The sequence below is a fragment of the Cucurbitaria berberidis genome (assembly GCF_010015615.1).
Source record: "Cucurbitaria berberidis CBS 394.84 unplaced genomic scaffold K460scaffold_2, whole genome shotgun sequence".
Lineage (NCBI taxonomy): Eukaryota > Fungi > Ascomycota > Dothideomycetes > Pleosporales > Cucurbitariaceae > Cucurbitaria > Cucurbitaria berberidis.
This window is the reverse complement of record NW_024468936.1, coordinates 2,772,677-2,790,186: the sequence shown is the minus strand read 5'-3', so window position 1 is coordinate 2,790,186 and position 17,510 is coordinate 2,772,677. Positions and strand designations below refer to the sequence as shown.

At 51.2% G+C, this 17,510-nt stretch overlaps 7 protein-coding genes across 7 annotated transcripts; 2 read left to right on the top strand and 5 right to left on the bottom strand.

The window, feature by feature from the left end:
• Positions 1 to 356: 356 nt before the first annotated feature.
• K460DRAFT_414600 (HET-domain-containing protein) lies at positions 357 to 2,675 on the top strand (the record flags this gene model as incomplete). The annotated part of the gene is made up of 2 exons (XM_040937682.1): positions 357 to 675; positions 754 to 2,675. The coding sequence occupies 2 exons, from the start codon at positions 357 to 359 to the stop codon at positions 2,673 to 2,675; spliced, it is 2,241 nt and encodes a 746-aa protein (XP_040790522.1).
• K460DRAFT_307700 (uncharacterized protein) lies at positions 2,614 to 4,999 on the bottom strand (the record flags this gene model as incomplete). The annotated part of the gene is made up of 3 exons (XM_040930078.1): positions 2,614 to 4,438; positions 4,492 to 4,627; positions 4,687 to 4,999. 3 exons carry the CDS (start codon positions 4,997 to 4,999, stop codon positions 2,971 to 2,973), a joined length of 1,917 nt encoding a protein of 638 aa, XP_040790521.1. The 3' UTR covers positions 2,614 to 2,970.
• A 590-nt stretch (positions 5,000 to 5,589) lies between these two features.
• Positions 5,590 to 7,830, bottom strand: K460DRAFT_363971 (Metallo-dependent phosphatase). The gene is made up of 7 exons (XM_040932919.1): positions 7,556 to 7,830; positions 7,121 to 7,452; positions 6,816 to 7,073; positions 6,408 to 6,768; positions 6,284 to 6,361; positions 5,768 to 6,236; positions 5,590 to 5,718 (listed from the first exon to the last, which is right to left on the bottom strand). The coding sequence occupies exons 1-7, from the start codon at positions 7,707 to 7,709 to the stop codon at positions 5,685 to 5,687; spliced, it is 1,686 nt and encodes a 561-aa protein (XP_040790520.1). The 5' UTR covers positions 7,710 to 7,830; the 3' UTR covers positions 5,590 to 5,684.
• An 880-nt stretch (positions 7,831 to 8,710) lies between these two features.
• On the bottom strand, positions 8,711 to 9,949 carry K460DRAFT_374909 (lytic polysaccharide monooxygenase; the record flags this gene model as incomplete). Its single annotated transcript, XM_040934715.1, has 1 exon — positions 8,711 to 9,949. The coding sequence occupies one exon, from the start codon at positions 9,947 to 9,949 to the stop codon at positions 8,711 to 8,713; it is 1,239 nt and encodes a 412-aa protein (XP_040790519.1).
• Positions 9,950 to 10,171: 222 nt separating this feature from the next.
• On the bottom strand, positions 10,172 to 10,952 carry K460DRAFT_66224 (uncharacterized protein). The gene has a single exon (XM_040938601.1). The coding sequence runs from the start codon at positions 10,799 to 10,801 to the stop codon at positions 10,394 to 10,396; it is 408 nt and encodes a 135-aa protein (XP_040790518.1). The 5' UTR covers positions 10,802 to 10,952; the 3' UTR covers positions 10,172 to 10,393.
• Positions 10,953 to 11,397: 445 nt separating this feature from the next.
• K460DRAFT_66218 (uncharacterized protein) lies at positions 11,398 to 12,399 on the top strand. The gene is made up of 2 exons (XM_040938600.1): positions 11,398 to 12,263; positions 12,325 to 12,399. The coding sequence occupies exon 1, from the start codon at positions 11,482 to 11,484 to the stop codon at positions 12,184 to 12,186; it is 705 nt and encodes a 234-aa protein (XP_040790517.1). The 5' UTR covers positions 11,398 to 11,481; the 3' UTR covers positions 12,187 to 12,263; positions 12,325 to 12,399.
• Positions 12,400 to 12,413: 14 nt separating this feature from the next.
• K460DRAFT_363968 (uncharacterized protein) lies at positions 12,414 to 17,138 on the bottom strand. The gene is made up of 7 exons (XM_040932918.1): positions 16,685 to 17,138; positions 15,944 to 16,550; positions 15,015 to 15,781; positions 14,753 to 14,958; positions 13,601 to 14,686; positions 13,406 to 13,502; positions 12,414 to 13,356 (listed from the first exon to the last, which is right to left on the bottom strand). The coding sequence occupies exons 1-7, from the start codon at positions 17,071 to 17,073 to the stop codon at positions 12,735 to 12,737; spliced, it is 3,774 nt and encodes a 1,257-aa protein (XP_040790516.1). The 5' UTR covers positions 17,074 to 17,138; the 3' UTR covers positions 12,414 to 12,734.
• Positions 17,139 to 17,510: the final 372 nt, after the last annotated feature.

The following is a 17,510-nucleotide window of genomic DNA, read 5'->3' as shown; positions in this document are numbered from 1 at the left end:
AAATAGCAAAGCGCTTCTAGGATGCATTCTAGGAGTCGCAACTCCAGGGCTATTGTAACACCTCCAATCGCTTCTGGGCATCGTGACTGTCATACACACTGCCCCTTGAACATACATAACTGTGCGGTGGAAGAGGATCCTCAGAGTTTTGCGACTCGGATTCTTTTCGTCAGTGGCTGGTGGCACATCAGCTGGGCTGAAGTCAATCCTAATCAGGACGCTGAGGCTGAAGCCCCGCTTCGTACCTTCGCTCAGAGCTACCCTTAAGCCTATGCAAGTATGGAAGTTTCTTCTGAACCTGTGTTTAGCAACTTCACCAAACTTCGATCGGACGGAACGGATATCACCGAGTCTCCATGGCCCGCTGTGCGTTGTGCAATGACTTGTGCAAGCGGCACGTGAGCCATCTTGAACTGAGCTTCGACTTTACACTGAAGGAAATTGCTCACTCGACGCTCTGGAATCGCTGCGAGTCTTGCGTCGTTATATGTGAAGGCATCCGTCAAGCACAGAGTAAGGATTGGCATCTGCTTGCGCCACTCGTCAAAAGAGTTTTCGCACGATGTCTTGGAGAGCATGGAGGTCATACCGATACGCTCCACCTGGTCGTTGTATTCAACGAGGAAGCGGAAATCCCGCCTCTCCGACTTGAATTTTACAGTCTAGAACCTCAAGGTACGTCCTCAGACTCTTCCTCTTGTAGTTATTGACGGCCCAACGCTGGGACGCACTTTTATATTAACAAAATACTAGCTTGGAAAGCTATATTACCTCGGTCGATCATCAGCAGCAATCCGCTTTCTGATCATGCGTTGACCTGGGCGCGGGCGCGCCTTGACATCTGCAATCAGAGCCATGTATCGTGTAAGAGCAGTCGTCCGAAACAGCTACCGAAGCGCCTTCTGTCATTGAAGAGGGATAGCAAGGGCGATATCGATGTGAAACTCGTCGAGATTATGTCGGACTTCTGCGATGCTTATGCTGCTTTATCACACTGCTGGGGCAATGAGCAGCGACTTCTAGCAACAGCAAAAACACTCCAAAGTCATAAGAAATCCATACTCTGGCTCCATATACCAGACACCTTCAAAGACGCTATCAGGCTTGCGATGAGACTAAACATAGGCTTCATTTGGATAGATTCCTTGTGTATTCTTCAAGATAATCAGAAAGATTGGGAGGTCGAGTCATCAAAGATGGCTGACATCTACCAACACGCCATTTTGACTTTGGCTGCAACGACATCTTCAGCCAGTTCACAGGGCACTTACTCTAGGAATCCCCGCATAGCGAAACATACCGAGATCATTCTCCAAGGAGGCGTAGCAGGATATCGGATCGGTGTCAGGGAACGCGTGCGCCATTGGAACAGAAAGACCGCAAACGACGAAAAGCAATTCCCACTGTTGTCAAGAGGTTGGGTGCTGCAGGAACGACTGTTGTCTCCTCGTATACTTCATTTAAGCGGCACAGAGCTAATATGGGAGTGTCGTGAAGTCACTGCTTGCGAATGTGGAACGTTGGACCAGGACAGCAGTCCGGGAGCAGTATTCTATAATCTCATCAAAGGGTTTGATGAACAGCAGATAGGGCTTGAGCATTCTACAGCCATGAAGAGGTTGCCAATTTTGTGGAGCCGCATTAAGGCAAAATCTCCCTCATCAAAGTTCCGAAACAGCTGGTTCGGGCCTGTATCGTCACCACAATCCACTGCATCATCTACCACCACGACCACCCGTCCGGTAACGATCAATATAGAAAGCTATCAACAGCCCCCATCTGTAGAGTTCAAAGAAGAAAATAACCCCGACTTTGTGTCTTACTATCATCGTCTCGTCGAGCAATACTCAGCTCTGAACCTAACGCGGCCCACGGATCGGCTGCCCGCTTTCTCAGGTATCTCTGAACGTATGCAACATTTTCGACACGACTACCTCGCTGGTCTATGGTCAGACTCTCTGTGTTTCGATCTCATGTGGCGCATCGACGTGCACGTCTTATGGATGGTCAGATCACCCAGGCCAGAAGAGTATTGCGGTCCTTCATGGTCATGGGTATCTGCTATTGCGCCGGTGCAGTACTGGTCAGACATTACCAACTACCGCGATACCGTTCCGCGCTTCTTGAGAGAGCTGGCTTCTGACAGAGTCAACATTACTACGCCTCTGCTTCTAAACAGGACTAAACTAGAGTACAACGTCAGAGTACCCGGTAAGAACCCATATGGCTCCGTGGAATCCGGTGTGCTCACCCTCGAGGCATCTGCAGTACCAGCAACCCTCCAAAACCCGTTCTACTACTTAAGCACAGGAGCACTCCGGCCGGACCATGACCGCATGGACTGGATCGACCAGTACCGTGTGCACTATCGCGTAGAGATAGAGCACGGTGATGCACACGACGCAAACATCTACGTGAACATTTTTGCCGACTACCATTTCAGTCAACCAGGTCCAGCGGAGATATGCGAAGGGACAGAGGTGATGCTCCTCTTGGTACATCCGGACGTAGCACTAGTGTTGCGGCGGAAATCCAGAGCGGGCGAGTATACGTATATTGAAGGAGAGCCCGCGTGGGAACGTATCGGAATTGCGCGAGTTTCGGATGAGCTTTCTGGCCATGGGACAATCGACTGGATGATGTACTCTCAAGTTCAGACGTTCAGGATTGTATAAGCGTGTAATGAAACAGTAAAGAGCACAGTAACACGATGAGCACTGCTCACGGCACGCACGGCAGCCATTTTTAGGTGCAGTGCAGTGCTTACATTGCAGCGTCTCATTACAGTACAACTCAACCTAACACTTTCTCGCTACACTCATCGCCCGTCTGTAAAGTTCTATAGCATGTACGCGTGGGCAAGAAGAAATGTTGGAACAGTGTATCCATGAGTATTCAAACATCTCACGATATACGAAGCTCACTCGAAAACAGAGACAGTTGCTAGCATACAGCAGTGAACATACAGATTTATCTTACATGCTCCCTCGCGTCCAACTTCTGCTTGCCGATCCTATCAAGCGCATCCCTAACCTTCTGCACAGCTTCCCTCGCGTCCCTCCTCTCTGCCGCGCCCTCAGCTTCAATCAATGTCTCTTTCCCTTGACTGCTTATGATTCGTCGCACAAGCTCTTCCGTACTCTTTAGCGTTCTTCTCCCCTCTTCTCGTACTGTGCCCTGCCAACTTTCCCTCGCGCCCTCCCATAGCTTCTGCATTTTCCTAAGCGAGAAAGTCAAGCCTAGTGCGGCAACGGCAGATGCTTCGAACAGCGAGATTGAGGATACGGAGACGTAGAGGAGAGCTGATAGAGCGGAGGATAGTGACGTTGTGCTAAAAGTTTGGAGGATGAGGCGTTGCGCGAGGGCTTGTAGGGGTGGAACGGTGTCAGCGATGAGTTCCGTGCGAGCGGTCGCAATGTGTTCGGGCCAGGGCTGCGGTTTTCGCACTTCGGTGCTCAGATCCGTGCGTGGATTTTCTGCTGTGGGTGCTGTGTCCTGCATCGTTACTTCAGGGATCTCGTTGACAGCATGCCTTTGGATGTCCTCGGGGAAACCGACTTGGTTCATTCGGCCTGCCAAGTAGATGCTCGATTTCTCTGCGCTGACGAGCCACCGCCGCTCTAAGATTTCGGAGCTGATCATTGTGATGTCGTCGACGCGCCAGAAGAGCTTCCACCAACTTAGTTTATGCCAATTCTGAGCTGAGAAAGCTTCGTCGAGCTGATCACGAAGCTCGGTGTGCGATTTCTCGGCCCAGGACTCGAGATGGCCGACTATCGATGCTGCAACTTCGTGGTTGGTGGGTATTGAGGCGAGCTTCTGTAGCTGTGCTGAGTCGGCTTGTGCGATGTCGGCTTCGACCTCGTCAGCGATTGATGCTACCAGCGTCTTCAAAGTAGGTTTGACAGATTCTGAGGGTTGGAGATCTTGGGTGAGCCAATGCGAGAGTGCTGGGAGGCCGCTTCGGAACCAGCCTCGCTCGTACGCGACAGAGTTTTGGATCGACTCGCGGAAACTCGCGAGTGCTTGGATGCCGACTTGGACGTTGATCGCTACGCTTCCAGTCTGCACCTCTGGGTTTGGCTCTTCTTGTGGCGCTGGGAGTTCTACAGCCACCTTGACCATATTCCCGACCTCCTCAGCGGTATCCGATGAAAATCTGCCGAATAATATCGCACTATCCAGCCCTTCGCCTACTATCAATGTCTTATGCACTGGGTAGGGCACAGGCAGTCCTCGGGCAGAAGTAGCCTGAAGTTTTGGGACTAGGATAGACTCGGTTGAGCTCTCGGTCGAGGCTGAAGCGACCTTGTTCGAAACGTTGACGTTCAGCGTCGAGACCAATATCTCGAGGTTGTGTGACCGCAGGACTCGTGAGGGTATGGAAAGAACTTTGTAAAGCGGTGTCGGCGCGAGCGCGTCGGATTCGTCTCCATACCTGATGAGTTGTTAGCAGTTGCTCACTGCCACAAACCACTGATTTGTGCTCACTTTAGCAGCACAGCTCTCTCGTTCCCATCGCCTGCCTTCTCCAATTCCTTCTCCCATTGCTCTTCAGCACCCAAAGGATCCGCGAGCAGCAGTCGGGCCAATCGCTGAGCGCTTACTTGGCTATCTAGGCCGAGCACTGTACCCCACAGTCAGCTTTTTTGTACTTGTTCCCAGACAATTACGCAAAGACCATACCAGCAACCCTCGTGACAGCATCTTGCGCAGCCAACCCTTGGAGCGCCAGTTGCAGTCTACTTATGTTGACATAAGTCTCTGCAGCTCCACTCAAGGCGGAGAGGGTATCGTGTAGCTCCTTGTTCTGTGGCGGGATATTCGGGCGCAGATTTATTGCTGTCGGCGAGACGTGTGTCGATGCGGAGCGGGCGCGGAGGTTCGCGAAGCGCGGTTTGGTGGCATGGCGACAGAGAAAAGCGAGCCGCAATGAATCAATTGCTCGTCCTGTGCGAAGGAAAGTCATTCGCGGCACAGAGGCCGCCCATGGAGGCATCGGGCTTGAAGATGAGCATTGCTGTCGACATCTGAAATGTCCAAGTTGACGTAGGCCGGCAAAGCTAGCTTCGGTCTGGGCACGTGCGCAACAGCTATAAAGTATATCGTCTCTTAGATGCTTAACCTACATACGCTGATCTCACTAGAGCTATAGAGTTCCGTTAGACAGCATTATAACTCACTACGTTTTCCGTTTCCGAGCGTACCGGTTCCCAAAGGCCCACTCAACTGGAGAGACAACCCTCCTCTGGCTTATGCAAGTGTGCTCTGCCACGCGCAACGAGGCGCAAAAGGTATTCTGGCCGATCCTTGTATGCCCGTAAGAAGCCCCCCAGAGAAAGTAACATTTGGGCCCGGTACCTGCACGATATGAACTGTGAACGCCGTAAGCGCTAAGGCGGATTTTCAACGACAAGAGCAACAAAACTAACAAAGCGTATCGCACTCGAAAAGAATAAAGGTCAATGGCACGTTAGAAATGGAGCTTGATTGCTATGAGACCTCGGCTCCTTGAAAGCCAGCGCACTTGGCTAGCAAACTATTACCGTCCGCGTTATTCGGCCTGTGTGGTACACTGATGAGATCGATGGCCCGCCAATACATAAATCAAAAGCCTCTACATCCTTTAGCTATTGGGCTTGCATTTCGCCTCCACCATCGGATCGCGGGCGCCTGAATGGCACCTAGCTCCTTCTGCTACGCCCGGATCCAGAAGACCTGTACATGTCAGTCACTGCAACAGAAGGCAGAGCTAATTGCAACTTACATGCTGATGCGCCTGGCGACGGTAGCGAGTCCTTGGTCATTATCTGCCTCCTTGGTGGCCTTCTCGAGAGCCTGCTCTCGGCTGACCTCCTGAGATTTTCGTACTTCTTCATGACTCGGTGGGAGCCTCTCGTTTTGGAGGTCGACCTTACGTGCGTCCTCAAAGCTGTGAATCGCTTGCTTGATTCCTTCTGCGCCGAGCATGAGCGTGCCCGCAGGGAGTCGACCTCCTGATGCTGTCTTCAGTTCAGTAACGCGCTCAGACTCCTCACGCAGCACTTGGAATACGCGAGAAAGTCGGCCGATGGCCAAGATCTTGTTCTTGATTGCGCGTCGCTTGAACTCGGTCGAATCCGGGTCCAAGCTAGAGAGAGGTGGCGATGACGGTCCAGATGCCAATGAGCTGGGTGTCTCTTCCTCGAGCTCCTCCTTCGAGCAGGTGTTCAAGATGGCAATAAGCATGTCGGTGACTGATTGGAATTAGTGTTCTGTTCAATTCAGGTTCGTGTTCACATACTCTTTTCACCGACGAACGGTAATGACCATGTAAAGACATCCATGAAGTTAGGCAGCCAATAGGGATGCGGTGTGCAGTCTACGAGAGTCAGCTTGTGCATATGTGCCACACTAAGTAAGCTTACTGAACTGTCGTATGTTCATGACATTGTTCTCGTACTTGAGAACAGCAGCCTTGTTGTTGTATACATCGAGGTAGTTCGGTGCGCTGAAGATGGTCATCACGCTAGGGAACCCGGTCGTCCGTGTCTTCCTGTACATTCTGTAACCGGCGTCTTGGGCTTCGTGGGCACGAATGATAGAGAGCAGATTGTTCTTTTCGAGGAAAGCGCACGCGGCAGGATACGAGAAGAAGTAGGAGCATCCACGGACGTGGTTATGTATGAAGAAATCGTTCGTCTTCTCCTGTCCAAACTCCTCCAGTGGGTCGGCCCAGAGAATGTCGCACATGAGGCCGTGTGTAGGAGGCTCTCGGAAGCGGTCAATCTGTATTGGTCAGCAACGGGCTCACAAGCTCGCCTGTTCCTACATACGCTCTTCAGGTCGTCCAACGTGTGAAGTTCAGGGCTCAGTCCACCGTGTATACACAAGAACTGCTTGTTCATGACCGCAGCCAGAGGTAACGCGCAGAATGAATCCATGCAGGCTTCATATATCGCTTCGGAGTATTTGTGCTTGCACTCAAGCTTGAAAGTGAAATAGTCGGTCAAATGTCGGCACTCGTGGTTCCCTCGAAGTAGCCAGAGGGTGTTCGGGTACCAGATCTTCAGGGACCACAGGTACAGTACGCACTGGCTAAGTTAGTATATACGACCTAGGAGCCCCAAAAGCGTTTTACCTCTATACTGAAGTAGCCCCGATCGACGTAGTCGCCCAAGAACAGATAGCGTGTCTCCGCCGGGTCGCCACCGACTTCAAACAGCTTCATGAGGTCGTAGTATTGCCCATGAACATCGCCACACACGGTAATTGGTGCGTCCATCTCCAGCATGTTGGGCTCCGACTTTAGTATTTCTGTGCCCTTCTTTAGGATCCATAGCGCCTGCTGCTCGGTCAAGCGACCTTCGCGGTAGAAATGCTGCTTGAGGAACTGGATGTTGGGCTTTGTCCGGTCTTGTGGGGAGAAGAATTGCTCGTCTGTGGGCGGATGGGTGGCTGGCGCCTGAACGTCTGGCAGTCATAGCGGGGTCAGCTGAGTTCTGCTGACGATGTCAAGTCGCGAGAGTAGTGGAATAGCTACAGGGCACTTCCAGGGGTTGGGGGTCGAACATACCTTTGCAGACGCGCTCCGTGGTATTCACTTGTGTGTTGTCCTCCATCGTATGCAGGGTGAAGTCAATCTCGGGGCGCGGCTTCTTCTCCCTGACCGCGCGGATGGCATTGTCAATGTACTGTGACTGATCGATATCTTGCTTGTTGTTCTCCATATTGGGCGACTATGCAGTAGGCCGGGAGCTGTAGACGCGGGAGGAAGGTGGAGGAGAAGGCAACGAGAGGCAGTGAGTGGGGCGAGAGCGCAATGACCTCCAGGCTCGAGTGGCGGCGGCGTATGAAACGAAGGCCGAGGCACGTTCGAGACTTTCAACAGCACGAAATAAATAAATTCGTATGCTCGTGAGGAGAAGTGTCGTTTGTGTCGTCGCGTGCTCGGTGTGCGCTGGCAATGGGAGGTCAAGGCTGAAAGTGGGAATTCTGGAGGGGAAGACGGTCGTCTTGGCTGTTCCCTGGTGGTTACCCAATCAGAAACCAAACAACGTCATAACCGGTGAATGGCGAATAATGTCTTGCTTGTAATGGCTCGCACTCGTGCTACTCCAAGACACTTCTTAGACACACGTTGTTCTTGTGCATGTCATGGCGCCACCCTCGATGTCGTCGTTTAGTCGTTCCTCTACCTACGCAGCTGGCGCCTCACTCTTATCGTCCACAAAGCTACACGGGAAGCTACCTAGGAGCCATCTTCAGTCGGCCTGTCTAAGTTAAACTCTTCACCTATTCGTTGATATTCGTCCCAACATCCCATAATTTATCAGGCAAGTATTATCAAGAGAATTGGGACATCACAAACGTTCGAATGGAGTAGTTTGTTCACTAAACGAATGGTGTTTTCATTTTTTTTTGTACATTGGATACAGAGCAGTGCTCCGCTCAAGGCACGAGACTGCCACAGTTTCTTCTCTTCTAAAACAACAGGGCATGTTGAACCAGTCAAGGCCCAATCATGAACGAAAGAATGTGATTCACAAAGCATAAATCCCGAGCCGGGCCCAGGTGGTGTCCATGCCAAACGAGACGAGGTATATAAACAAGGAAATCCAAAGCACAATCCAATCCCTTTCCCCAACTCCAAGCGATGCGTTTCGTAGCCGACACGGCTGTCAGGGTATGTAAAAATCTTCTCGACCAAGTACGATAGGAGACATCGCACTTAGATGAAGCGAGAAGAGCCGTGACGGCGGTGAAGGTGAGCGCGAGGGAAGTTGATGGATCGCTTGGCCGCAGCAACGACGACACCATTCGAGCAGGCCATGCCGGCCGCAAGGTTCTGAGGAACGGCACAACCACGGTTGCAGAGACCGAACTGATTGGTGCCGATGCAGACAACAGCGCCGTCGTTGGTGCAAGGACTGCATTCGCCAGCGGCAACAGGTGTAGTGGGAGTGTTGGTGTCGTTGCTGCTGTTGGGTGATTTGGGAGTACCGCAGCTAGGCGCGCCGCTGGGCTGCGATGGTGCCACTGAAGCAACGGGCTCCGCAGCGGGAGGGCTGGGCTGCGCACTGGGAACGGGCTCAACAGCAGGAGGGCTGGGCTGCGCACTAGGAACAGGCTCAGCAGCGGGAGGGCTTGGTTGTGCAGTGGGAACGGGTTCCGCAGCGGGGGGGCTTGGTTGCACAGTAGGTCCAGCGGCCGGGGCGGATGAGGCGCCTGGAGCGAAGATGCCCCCAGAGTACGAAGGGGGCTTAGATTCAGACTTGGCACAACCAGCGCCGCCAGGTCCAGGGGTGGCGTTCTTTCCTGTGACGACGTTCTGGCCAGGATCGGGGTAGACGAAGTCCTCTTCTGCAACGGTTGTGCACTTAGAGGTAGCCAGATTGGCGACGAACATGTCTGGGAGAGCAGATAGAGCCGATGCAGCACTTGCAGTAGAGGCGTTACCAGATCCGCTGCCGACCTTGATAGGGGCACAGTTCATGTAGAACTCACGGGCGCCCTTTTTGTTAAGCCAAGTCCAGGCGAACGTGTACTGGCCATCGGGAATATTGCTAGGCATAGTAACAGGGAATTTATCGGCCACGCGAGCGTCTGCGCCACCCTCCAGGTTTCCCTTGGCGTTAGCTGGGCAGCCACCGATAACGCTCTGAATGACCTTCCATTGCGATTTCTCAGACGGCTCAGTGTCTGTCGTGATGGAGAACTGGCACGATCCACCAGCGTGGACAGCAGAGCCTAAGAAGTCGACGGTATATGTCTCCCCAGCGTTCCACTGGGTCATGTTGTCCACCCTGTACGTCCCGTGCTGTCTGCATGGAAAGTCACCAGGAGTGAATGGATCTATTGGACCGTTGTCGGGGGCGACTTGGTGAAAGGGAACGGGGTGGCTAAGGAGCATGTGCGCGGTAGCACTGGCGGCGAGCGCCAAATGGATGGAGGCTTGGGAGAAAAGCATGTTGACGGTTGAAAGAGTGTTGCGAAAGACGGGTATCTTTTTATGTTGAAATCGCTAGACCTGCTCAGCGATGAACGATTGTGGCAGCTGGTGCTATCCGAAGTTGGCTGGATCAGAGAAGTTGACGTGGATGCGACGGTGGGATCAGTGAGTCTAGCTCTTTGATAACGCACAGCAATCGAAAGGAGTGTGATATCTGCCGCAGGCAAGATATTGATAATGCAAGAATAAATAGAGACAAGTCAACAGGAACTGTGGTGGTGTGCGTGCGGTGAGGAGGGAACACAAGGCGGAACAGACTTGGGTTATATAGGATGCCCATTTTTGCCCACCTCCCTATTCTGTGGCGGTCTGGAGGGACTCGTACAGCGATGTCAGGGACCAGGAGCCAGTGCCTGGCGGATCATCGTCGAGAAGCATAGGCTATTCGACAGGGTAAGTCTCTCATGCAACGATAGATGGACCTCTCCGGCTCCAATACCTGTCCTGGTTTAGCGGCAGGGGAGGGAGTACGGGATGAGTGGTGTAGCAGCAAGCGATCAGACCTCTCGGCAGGTCCCAATGGTTGGTGATTGGCCTTGGGACATTCGGATGATAATTGTTTCTGAAACAAAAGAGCGGAGACGGCCTCGATGGAGGGAAGCCTCTGTACAGGGGGCGCGAGGGCAGGTTTGAGGTCTGCGCTGAGGCCTGTGAGTTATGCAGGGGCAAACCAAATCCCGGCCTATCGATAACCGTAAAGCTCGGAAAACTAGGCATGCTGTGGAGTGGCGATCTCCTGTGCTGTAGTCGAAACGGCCAGCTTGCTTCGCGTGAGTAGCTGCGGAGACTCCCATTCGCTGTGTTGGCCATCTCTACGCACACTCGTGTCGCCCTCTTTGCTTATCCACGACAAACCAATCCGCCCTCTCACGACGTTCCTGATGGTAACGCAGCCCTAGTTACCGCCGTATTTGTGACGCAAGCCAGCCTGCTGGAGTCTGACCTGTAGCTGGCCAGACAGAGTCATGAGACGGTTTTGATTGCAGGCATTGCCGTGGCCAGTTGCATGGTCGCCGTCTGAACTTCATGCGTCGTCCAACTTAGGCATCGCTCGTCATGCGCAGGGGGCTGTATTTTTGGGCGGCCCTCTTTTAACCGTCGAATATGTTGCGTCAAACACACACCAGGGCTGTGTGCTCGTTTCTGCGTCCTATGTTATGCTGGGAAAGCTGATATGAGCTCCATATCGTGTGCCCCTGTTCCGCTGGCCTCGGATAACTGCGCCGCATCGTGGCAGGACGAGTTAGTTGGGTCGTACTAATACCGGCACATCCATGCACCAGGAGGCCGTGTGGTGGTGTCGTGCGAGGTCCTCGTACCTGGCGGCTCTCGCTGTGGGTCGCTTCCAGCCGATCGTCATGATCAGCTTGGTGATGGCAAAGCGCCGTCGCCATCAAAAGCATCACCTCTGGCGAGTGATTGGCCTCTGATCACCATCAGCTTGTTTCAACAAATTACTTAAACCTAAACAGCTCGGGGGTGATTGTCTGATGGAGCAGTCAGCAACGCCGGGCGATCCGTTATCCTCAAAGCTAATCCGTGGGGATGACGAGGCTTGGAAGCCTGGTTTCGCATCCCGTAAACCCACTATTCGCCAACCCTCCACCAGCTGCACTATGCAAAGACCCCCAGCGCGAAACGAAACGTTGACATCTTGCTACCTATTGCATCCCAGCTCGAATGGCTTTGTGGAACCGAAAATACTGTACTTGCCAAAACACCACGTTCGGTGGATAATTGTCAAGACCATGGAGACCCTATTAGGCGGATGTAACACTGTTGAGCGAAACATGCAAGAGCAGAAGATGTCATTCACCCATGTCTCATGGAAGGTCCCCTCCCTTCAAGCTCGAAGCTCCAGAGTTTTCGCAAATCCGGCGATGATCAATGGCTCGTGCAACGGCTGGCTTCAGTGTCTTCAGGCTTTGACAGTAGACACGCCACATAACGAGACAATTTTCATTTCCACCACACTCTTGTCAAAAGTCACCTTTCGTATCAGCAAAGCTCTTGGGAAAGCCATGGTCCCCGCCACGAGTCGCTCCTACTTCCACATGGGTGCTTTCTCACACCCCTGTAAATGCTACTTCGTCTCAACTCATTCCATCACCCCCCGTTCTACGCCCACTACAACTTCAACCTCCTTCCCGTGGCTTGGTGTTATAGAGAGGGACATACGTGACGATTCCCTGTAACGCTCTCAAAGCTGTCAGTCTTTCGCACGTTCCTGGCCGGTGTGTCACGGTTCATTTCCTGCACATCCAGTTCGACGGTTAGTATATGACATTCAAATGGACCAAATGAGGCTCTTTTGACAAGTAGAATATGATCAGTAAGTAATTTGCTTCAATACGGTCGATGCCTCTTGGTGACATTTCAGGCCAAGCAAATCAGACATCTCACTGTTTGATCAGTATCTGTGGGCGCCAGTGGCCACTGTTCATCTCTTACATCATCCACTCAGGCACAGGGACTGGGGACCTCTCAAGACCAGTACGTCATAAATAGGTTTTTCGACAAGATTCTCGCTTGCGCTTCACAACAACATTGTGTCTATATTATGCAAACTGAAAGGACCTCCTTACGCCATCGATTTTTAAACTTAGGCGACCAATTCCATCCAAATGCGAGTGAAGCATTCGCCAATATCCCAAGCGATGCGAGACGACCTCATTGGAATATATGTTCGCTGTCTATCCACTTTTCTAGTCATAAAGTGTAGGCTAGATGCCACACGTTTCGGTCAACGCCCCGCGGACGCTTTGCGAAATAGGGGAACCCTCTTCTCCAGCCAAGTAGTCGTCGATCTGAGTGTCACGAACGGAGTCTTTTCAATGCCAATATGCAACCGCCCATCTCCACCAACGAAACTCCCATATCCATAGCGTGAATCCAGATCTTCTAAATGTCGTGCCCGACCTTTCTTGTTGAGGTGCGAAGTGTCCCTCATATCTTGGACCGCACTGCTGGCGGCAAACAGGGCGATGGAAGACGCGACAGACGTTGGTAGGCGTGCCAGATACTGGCCAGGCCGGCGCATGTACACCATAATCGCAACCATAGCGTAAGTACAGAGAATCACTTCGGAAATAACGAACATGGGCGTCGAAAGAAACAAACGTGTCTCCGGCTCAATTCTCCAAGCCTCAATGGAACCAATATGCTCCGTCTCGCGGTGTACTAATAGTTTTTCTTTATTGGTGCTTAGCCAGATTGCGAAGAGACCCGCATAAGCCTTGTTAAGAGGACCTAGAACATCGTTGAATGTTGGGACGTGCTGTATTGGGTCGATGAGCCGGCTGCTGTTGCTGGCACACTTGATGAAGTAGTTGATAAAGTCGCTGGTGAAGGAGTCACCATGCCACCTAAAGTTTTATCAGCACTTGCTAGGACTTGAAGGTCAAAGTGTATTACGCTGGTTGATTAAGCTTGATCAGATACCGACTAGATTGGCCCATGAGATTGACGGCATCGTTACTGAATAGTTGTTGCATTTCGCTGTCATCATCGCCTTACACGCATACAAGTTAGCACCTGACGAAACTGATTGGGGGAAGCAGCGTGTAAGAAGCTAACTAGCCGCATGGCAAGGTAGTGGATGCCACTTACTTTTTGATTTTCGGAATACCTTATCCCTCGCCCTGTGCTGTAACCGTCCAGACCCATCAACACGAATCTTCGCAGTCCCTACCACCCATCTCGGCTGACATTGAATGAATAGCGAATTCTCTTTGGTCAGCTGTACTTCTTTGCCAAACGGGCAGGAGCCTTGCGGATGGCGCACCCATCCCAGGATTATTGGACGCATGCAAGCTTCTGTCTCTTCTCGTGTTGCGTTCACGCGCGGGTTTAATTTCGTGGTAAACTCTAGTGAGGCTGGGCTATTCACGCAGTCTATCGGGCCGGATCCAACGCTAAAGCTAGGGCTGGAACAGTGAACGTCGCCAGAGTCCTTGGGTATCGTGATGTTTATGAATGCCCTGTTTGATGGCGTGGATCCTGAATATTCCACTTTCAATGCCGCCTCGAAGTTAGCTCCACCAAGAGTGAGCTCAGTGCAATCTAGTTCAGCGCCGAACGCCGGGGTCAAGGCCTCGTAGTGACTAGTGTTTACGTTGCTGATACTATTTCTGCCGCCTTCTGCGAATAACGGGAGGTAGAACATTGTATCGTCCGTCCAAGCGGGTAATGGCGTACCTCTTGTGTAGTTCGATTCGGCGACAAGAAACTGATCCTCTCCGTCACCACCCTGGTATGCCCCAGAGAAATTGCGCGAGCCGAAATCTTGGCCATCCACTGGGCCGATGGTACCGTCGATAGCTGCGAACTTGAGATCATATGGCGAATAGAGTTTTGTCGGACGTCGCATATCAATCATGGCTTGATTGAAGAGACCCGCAAATGCAACGGCGAGTAAATTCGATAGCAACGCCATTCCACATACAGCTGCAAGTATGAAGTGGCTAGACTTTATGGCCTTGAAAATAACTAGTTGAGGTGGAAGAGAGCTATAGTTAAGATTAATAGACTCTTTCGCCTTTGCGTTGCAGTGTCGTAATTCCTCTAAGGGCTGCAGCATGCAAAGCAGTCGGTTGAGTAAGACCCATACCGGTTCAATCATTGTAGCAATGGCAGTCGGAATATAGTTTTCGAGTAGATTCTGAACGATTTTGTTTGACGAAGGTAGAGGAAGTCCTATCCTAGGTAAGCTTTTACCCCAAGTGGACATCTGATTGGGGGCACAATCAGGCTTTGGCATACCATTGACGCGTGCTTTCATGTAGATCACTCCAAGCGCCACGGCGAGAACGATGAACAGGTTGACAAGCGGGAAAGCCACCCAAAGGCTAAATTCGACTGGTCGGACAGGTTTCGCAATTGCTGTTGGAGTTTTCCGTCGCAGCTCGAAGGGTGTCGATGATTGATTCTTCGAGAGAGTTTTGGTTGTAAGGCCAACCTCGACTATACTGATCGCTGGTGTTAGCAAGGCTGGCAATACATCTCAAGGTTTGACGAAACGTACCCTGTCTTATGCCCATAATTAACAAGCTTGTATCGCTTGTTGCCTACCATGCTTTGCATTTCATCCACAGTACAGCAATCCAACTCCGCGAAACCTGAGAGTAGCGGCTGGTTATCTGCTGTGATGGCCATAACGCTCGCTATAGTATTAGGATCTGTATGCAGGTTTCGTTTTTGAGAGAGCGATAAACAGAGTAACGCAAGTGTAGCTAGCGATACGATTCCCAGTAGACCCTCTACAATGTAAGTAAATAGTGGCTGCAGCACTACCGCCTCTGTTCTTATTTGACGTTTTCCAATAGCGGCTTTCGAAGACCGAAAGTCGTTGCCGAGGACATCCACCATAGCACGGGCGAATATAAGTCGATAAGCGTCCGCGTACGATTTGCTGAGAACTTTCCAGTCGAGGTATTCTTCTAGGGGTCGGTTGCCAACGCCAAGGGCTAAACCTACCGGAGCCTGGTTGATGCTGCCCGTTCCACCAGTCAAGCTGACGTTTAAATTGGCAAGTGACTCCAGATATCTCGGCATTGATGTGGCAGGAAGGATATCGCCGCGAACCCCAGAACCCAGAGAACGCGTGTTCAGAAGTTCCTCGAATATTGTAATGTTAAATATATCCATTGCGAGTCGATGCTTCTCGCCCACGGACCGGATATTCAGCGGTCTTTGATTGAGTATGTCAACAGTTGCAGAGACAGATTGCTGATAATAAAATGGAGTACAGTATATGGCAGCTACATCTTGTGGTGTGTCTTCTTCCTTGTTCTAGTGTTGATGTTAAACAGCGTTCAGAGCCTCAAAGAAGTTATGCATTCCGCATTGACCACCATAGTAAATTAGACATCGTTCTATGATCTAAACACATTTTTTTTCTGTAACCTTCTTTATGTTGGAGCCTTAAGGAGAGCAAATTTACATAGTACGTACCTTGCTTTTCGAAAATGCAGCGAAGAATGTTTGATTTGCAGTCTTCGGGCAGGATTTGTCCAACGAATAGTCGGCGAACCCCTGGGGATTCCAGTACCCTATATATTGTCCTGTGTATTGTCTGATTGCGAGAGCCTGGCCGTCGTCGCTTCCTTCGCCTACGGTCAGATTTCCGGTAAGCCCCGCAGTAAAATTGCAGCCGTTGCTGCTCAAGTAGATAGGTGATGCGTTGGAACTGCTGGCCTGATGCGATACGTTTTCGCAGTATAGTTCTAGGAAATACATGGTCGTCTCCGCGGTCCAATTTCCATACCCTTGTGCTGTTTGACTGGAATCATTGGTTATTTTGAATGGTGCTAGCGTGTAGTTGCGGGCCATAAACGGTGGAAGAGTTTCGTTCAGAGTCACGATACCATACGTAGACTGCGCATATCGGAATGATAGCCTTGATGCTTGTTCTGCGACTGGCATGTTGGATGTAGAAACTGAAAATGTCGCATTCGTAGTCCGCGTGATTGTCTGGACGGAAAAAATACCAGCTTGTGTGGGTACCAGGCCCCAGGTGACAAGAAGGACGGCAAACGAAGCACAGAATACGGGCCAATGGCTTATTTTAGTCAGTACCGGGATGCGGGCTATTGAAGCTTGAGTTGGGATTGCAGAGTTTTTTCAAAATACAATGGGGAAATTGCAAAAGCTCTTGAATATCCTGCCATCTTTGGACTGCTTGGAATCACTTACCGATCTTTGCAAGCTTTGAGTGGCACCAAAGGAAGAAAGTCGAACGGGTAGTGCAAAAGCAGAGAATCCTTGCCAAGCGCGCCATTTTTCTTACTGAGTTGATAATATGGTTCCATTCGTTTTGTCTCTAGATCGATCCATGCCCAGTATATACTGAAAACGACAGAGACGATGGTTGGAAAATGTTGATAGAAGAAGGTCTTTCTTAGTGGAAGGTCGTTGATCTTTGGTGCGAACATAATCCCGCTATCTCGTTGACTTCTAATTAGTAGATACTGAAGTATAGCGATGAGGGCCCAGCACATAAGCACTGTAATAACGAGCACAGGTACGCGTAGCGCGGGAGGCGTCCAAAGTTGGTGTTTCGCTGTCGGCCCATTGGAAAACATTGTGAGACGCGAACGAAAAAAGTAGAAAAATCGGGCAGGGTAGGAAAATAGATGAGCTTTGGCAGAACGAGAACGATAGTGAGAGCTTGAGTGGGCGCTGTTCAACGTTTTGATGTTGCTGCAGTGCATTAAGCGCCCCAGAATCGATGTAGACGCTGCTGCGCCGCACTAAAGACTCTCATCCACTCAATTAGCGACATAGAGCCTTGATACGGAATAAACCGTAAATTCGGGCACCTAGTTTTAAAATAGGTGACCTCTATACAGCCACTACCACCCGCCCGTCCCGCTGACATTCGATCCTTGTCTGTGGCTTGGCTTCAGACAGCCCAAAGCGTATATGCTCCAAGTCAATGGGCTACCGTAAAATTGTTCGTTTTCGCTAGCTGCATGGTCGAGAGCTCCTCTCATAGCCCAGATCGTGCTCTTGAGGTGAT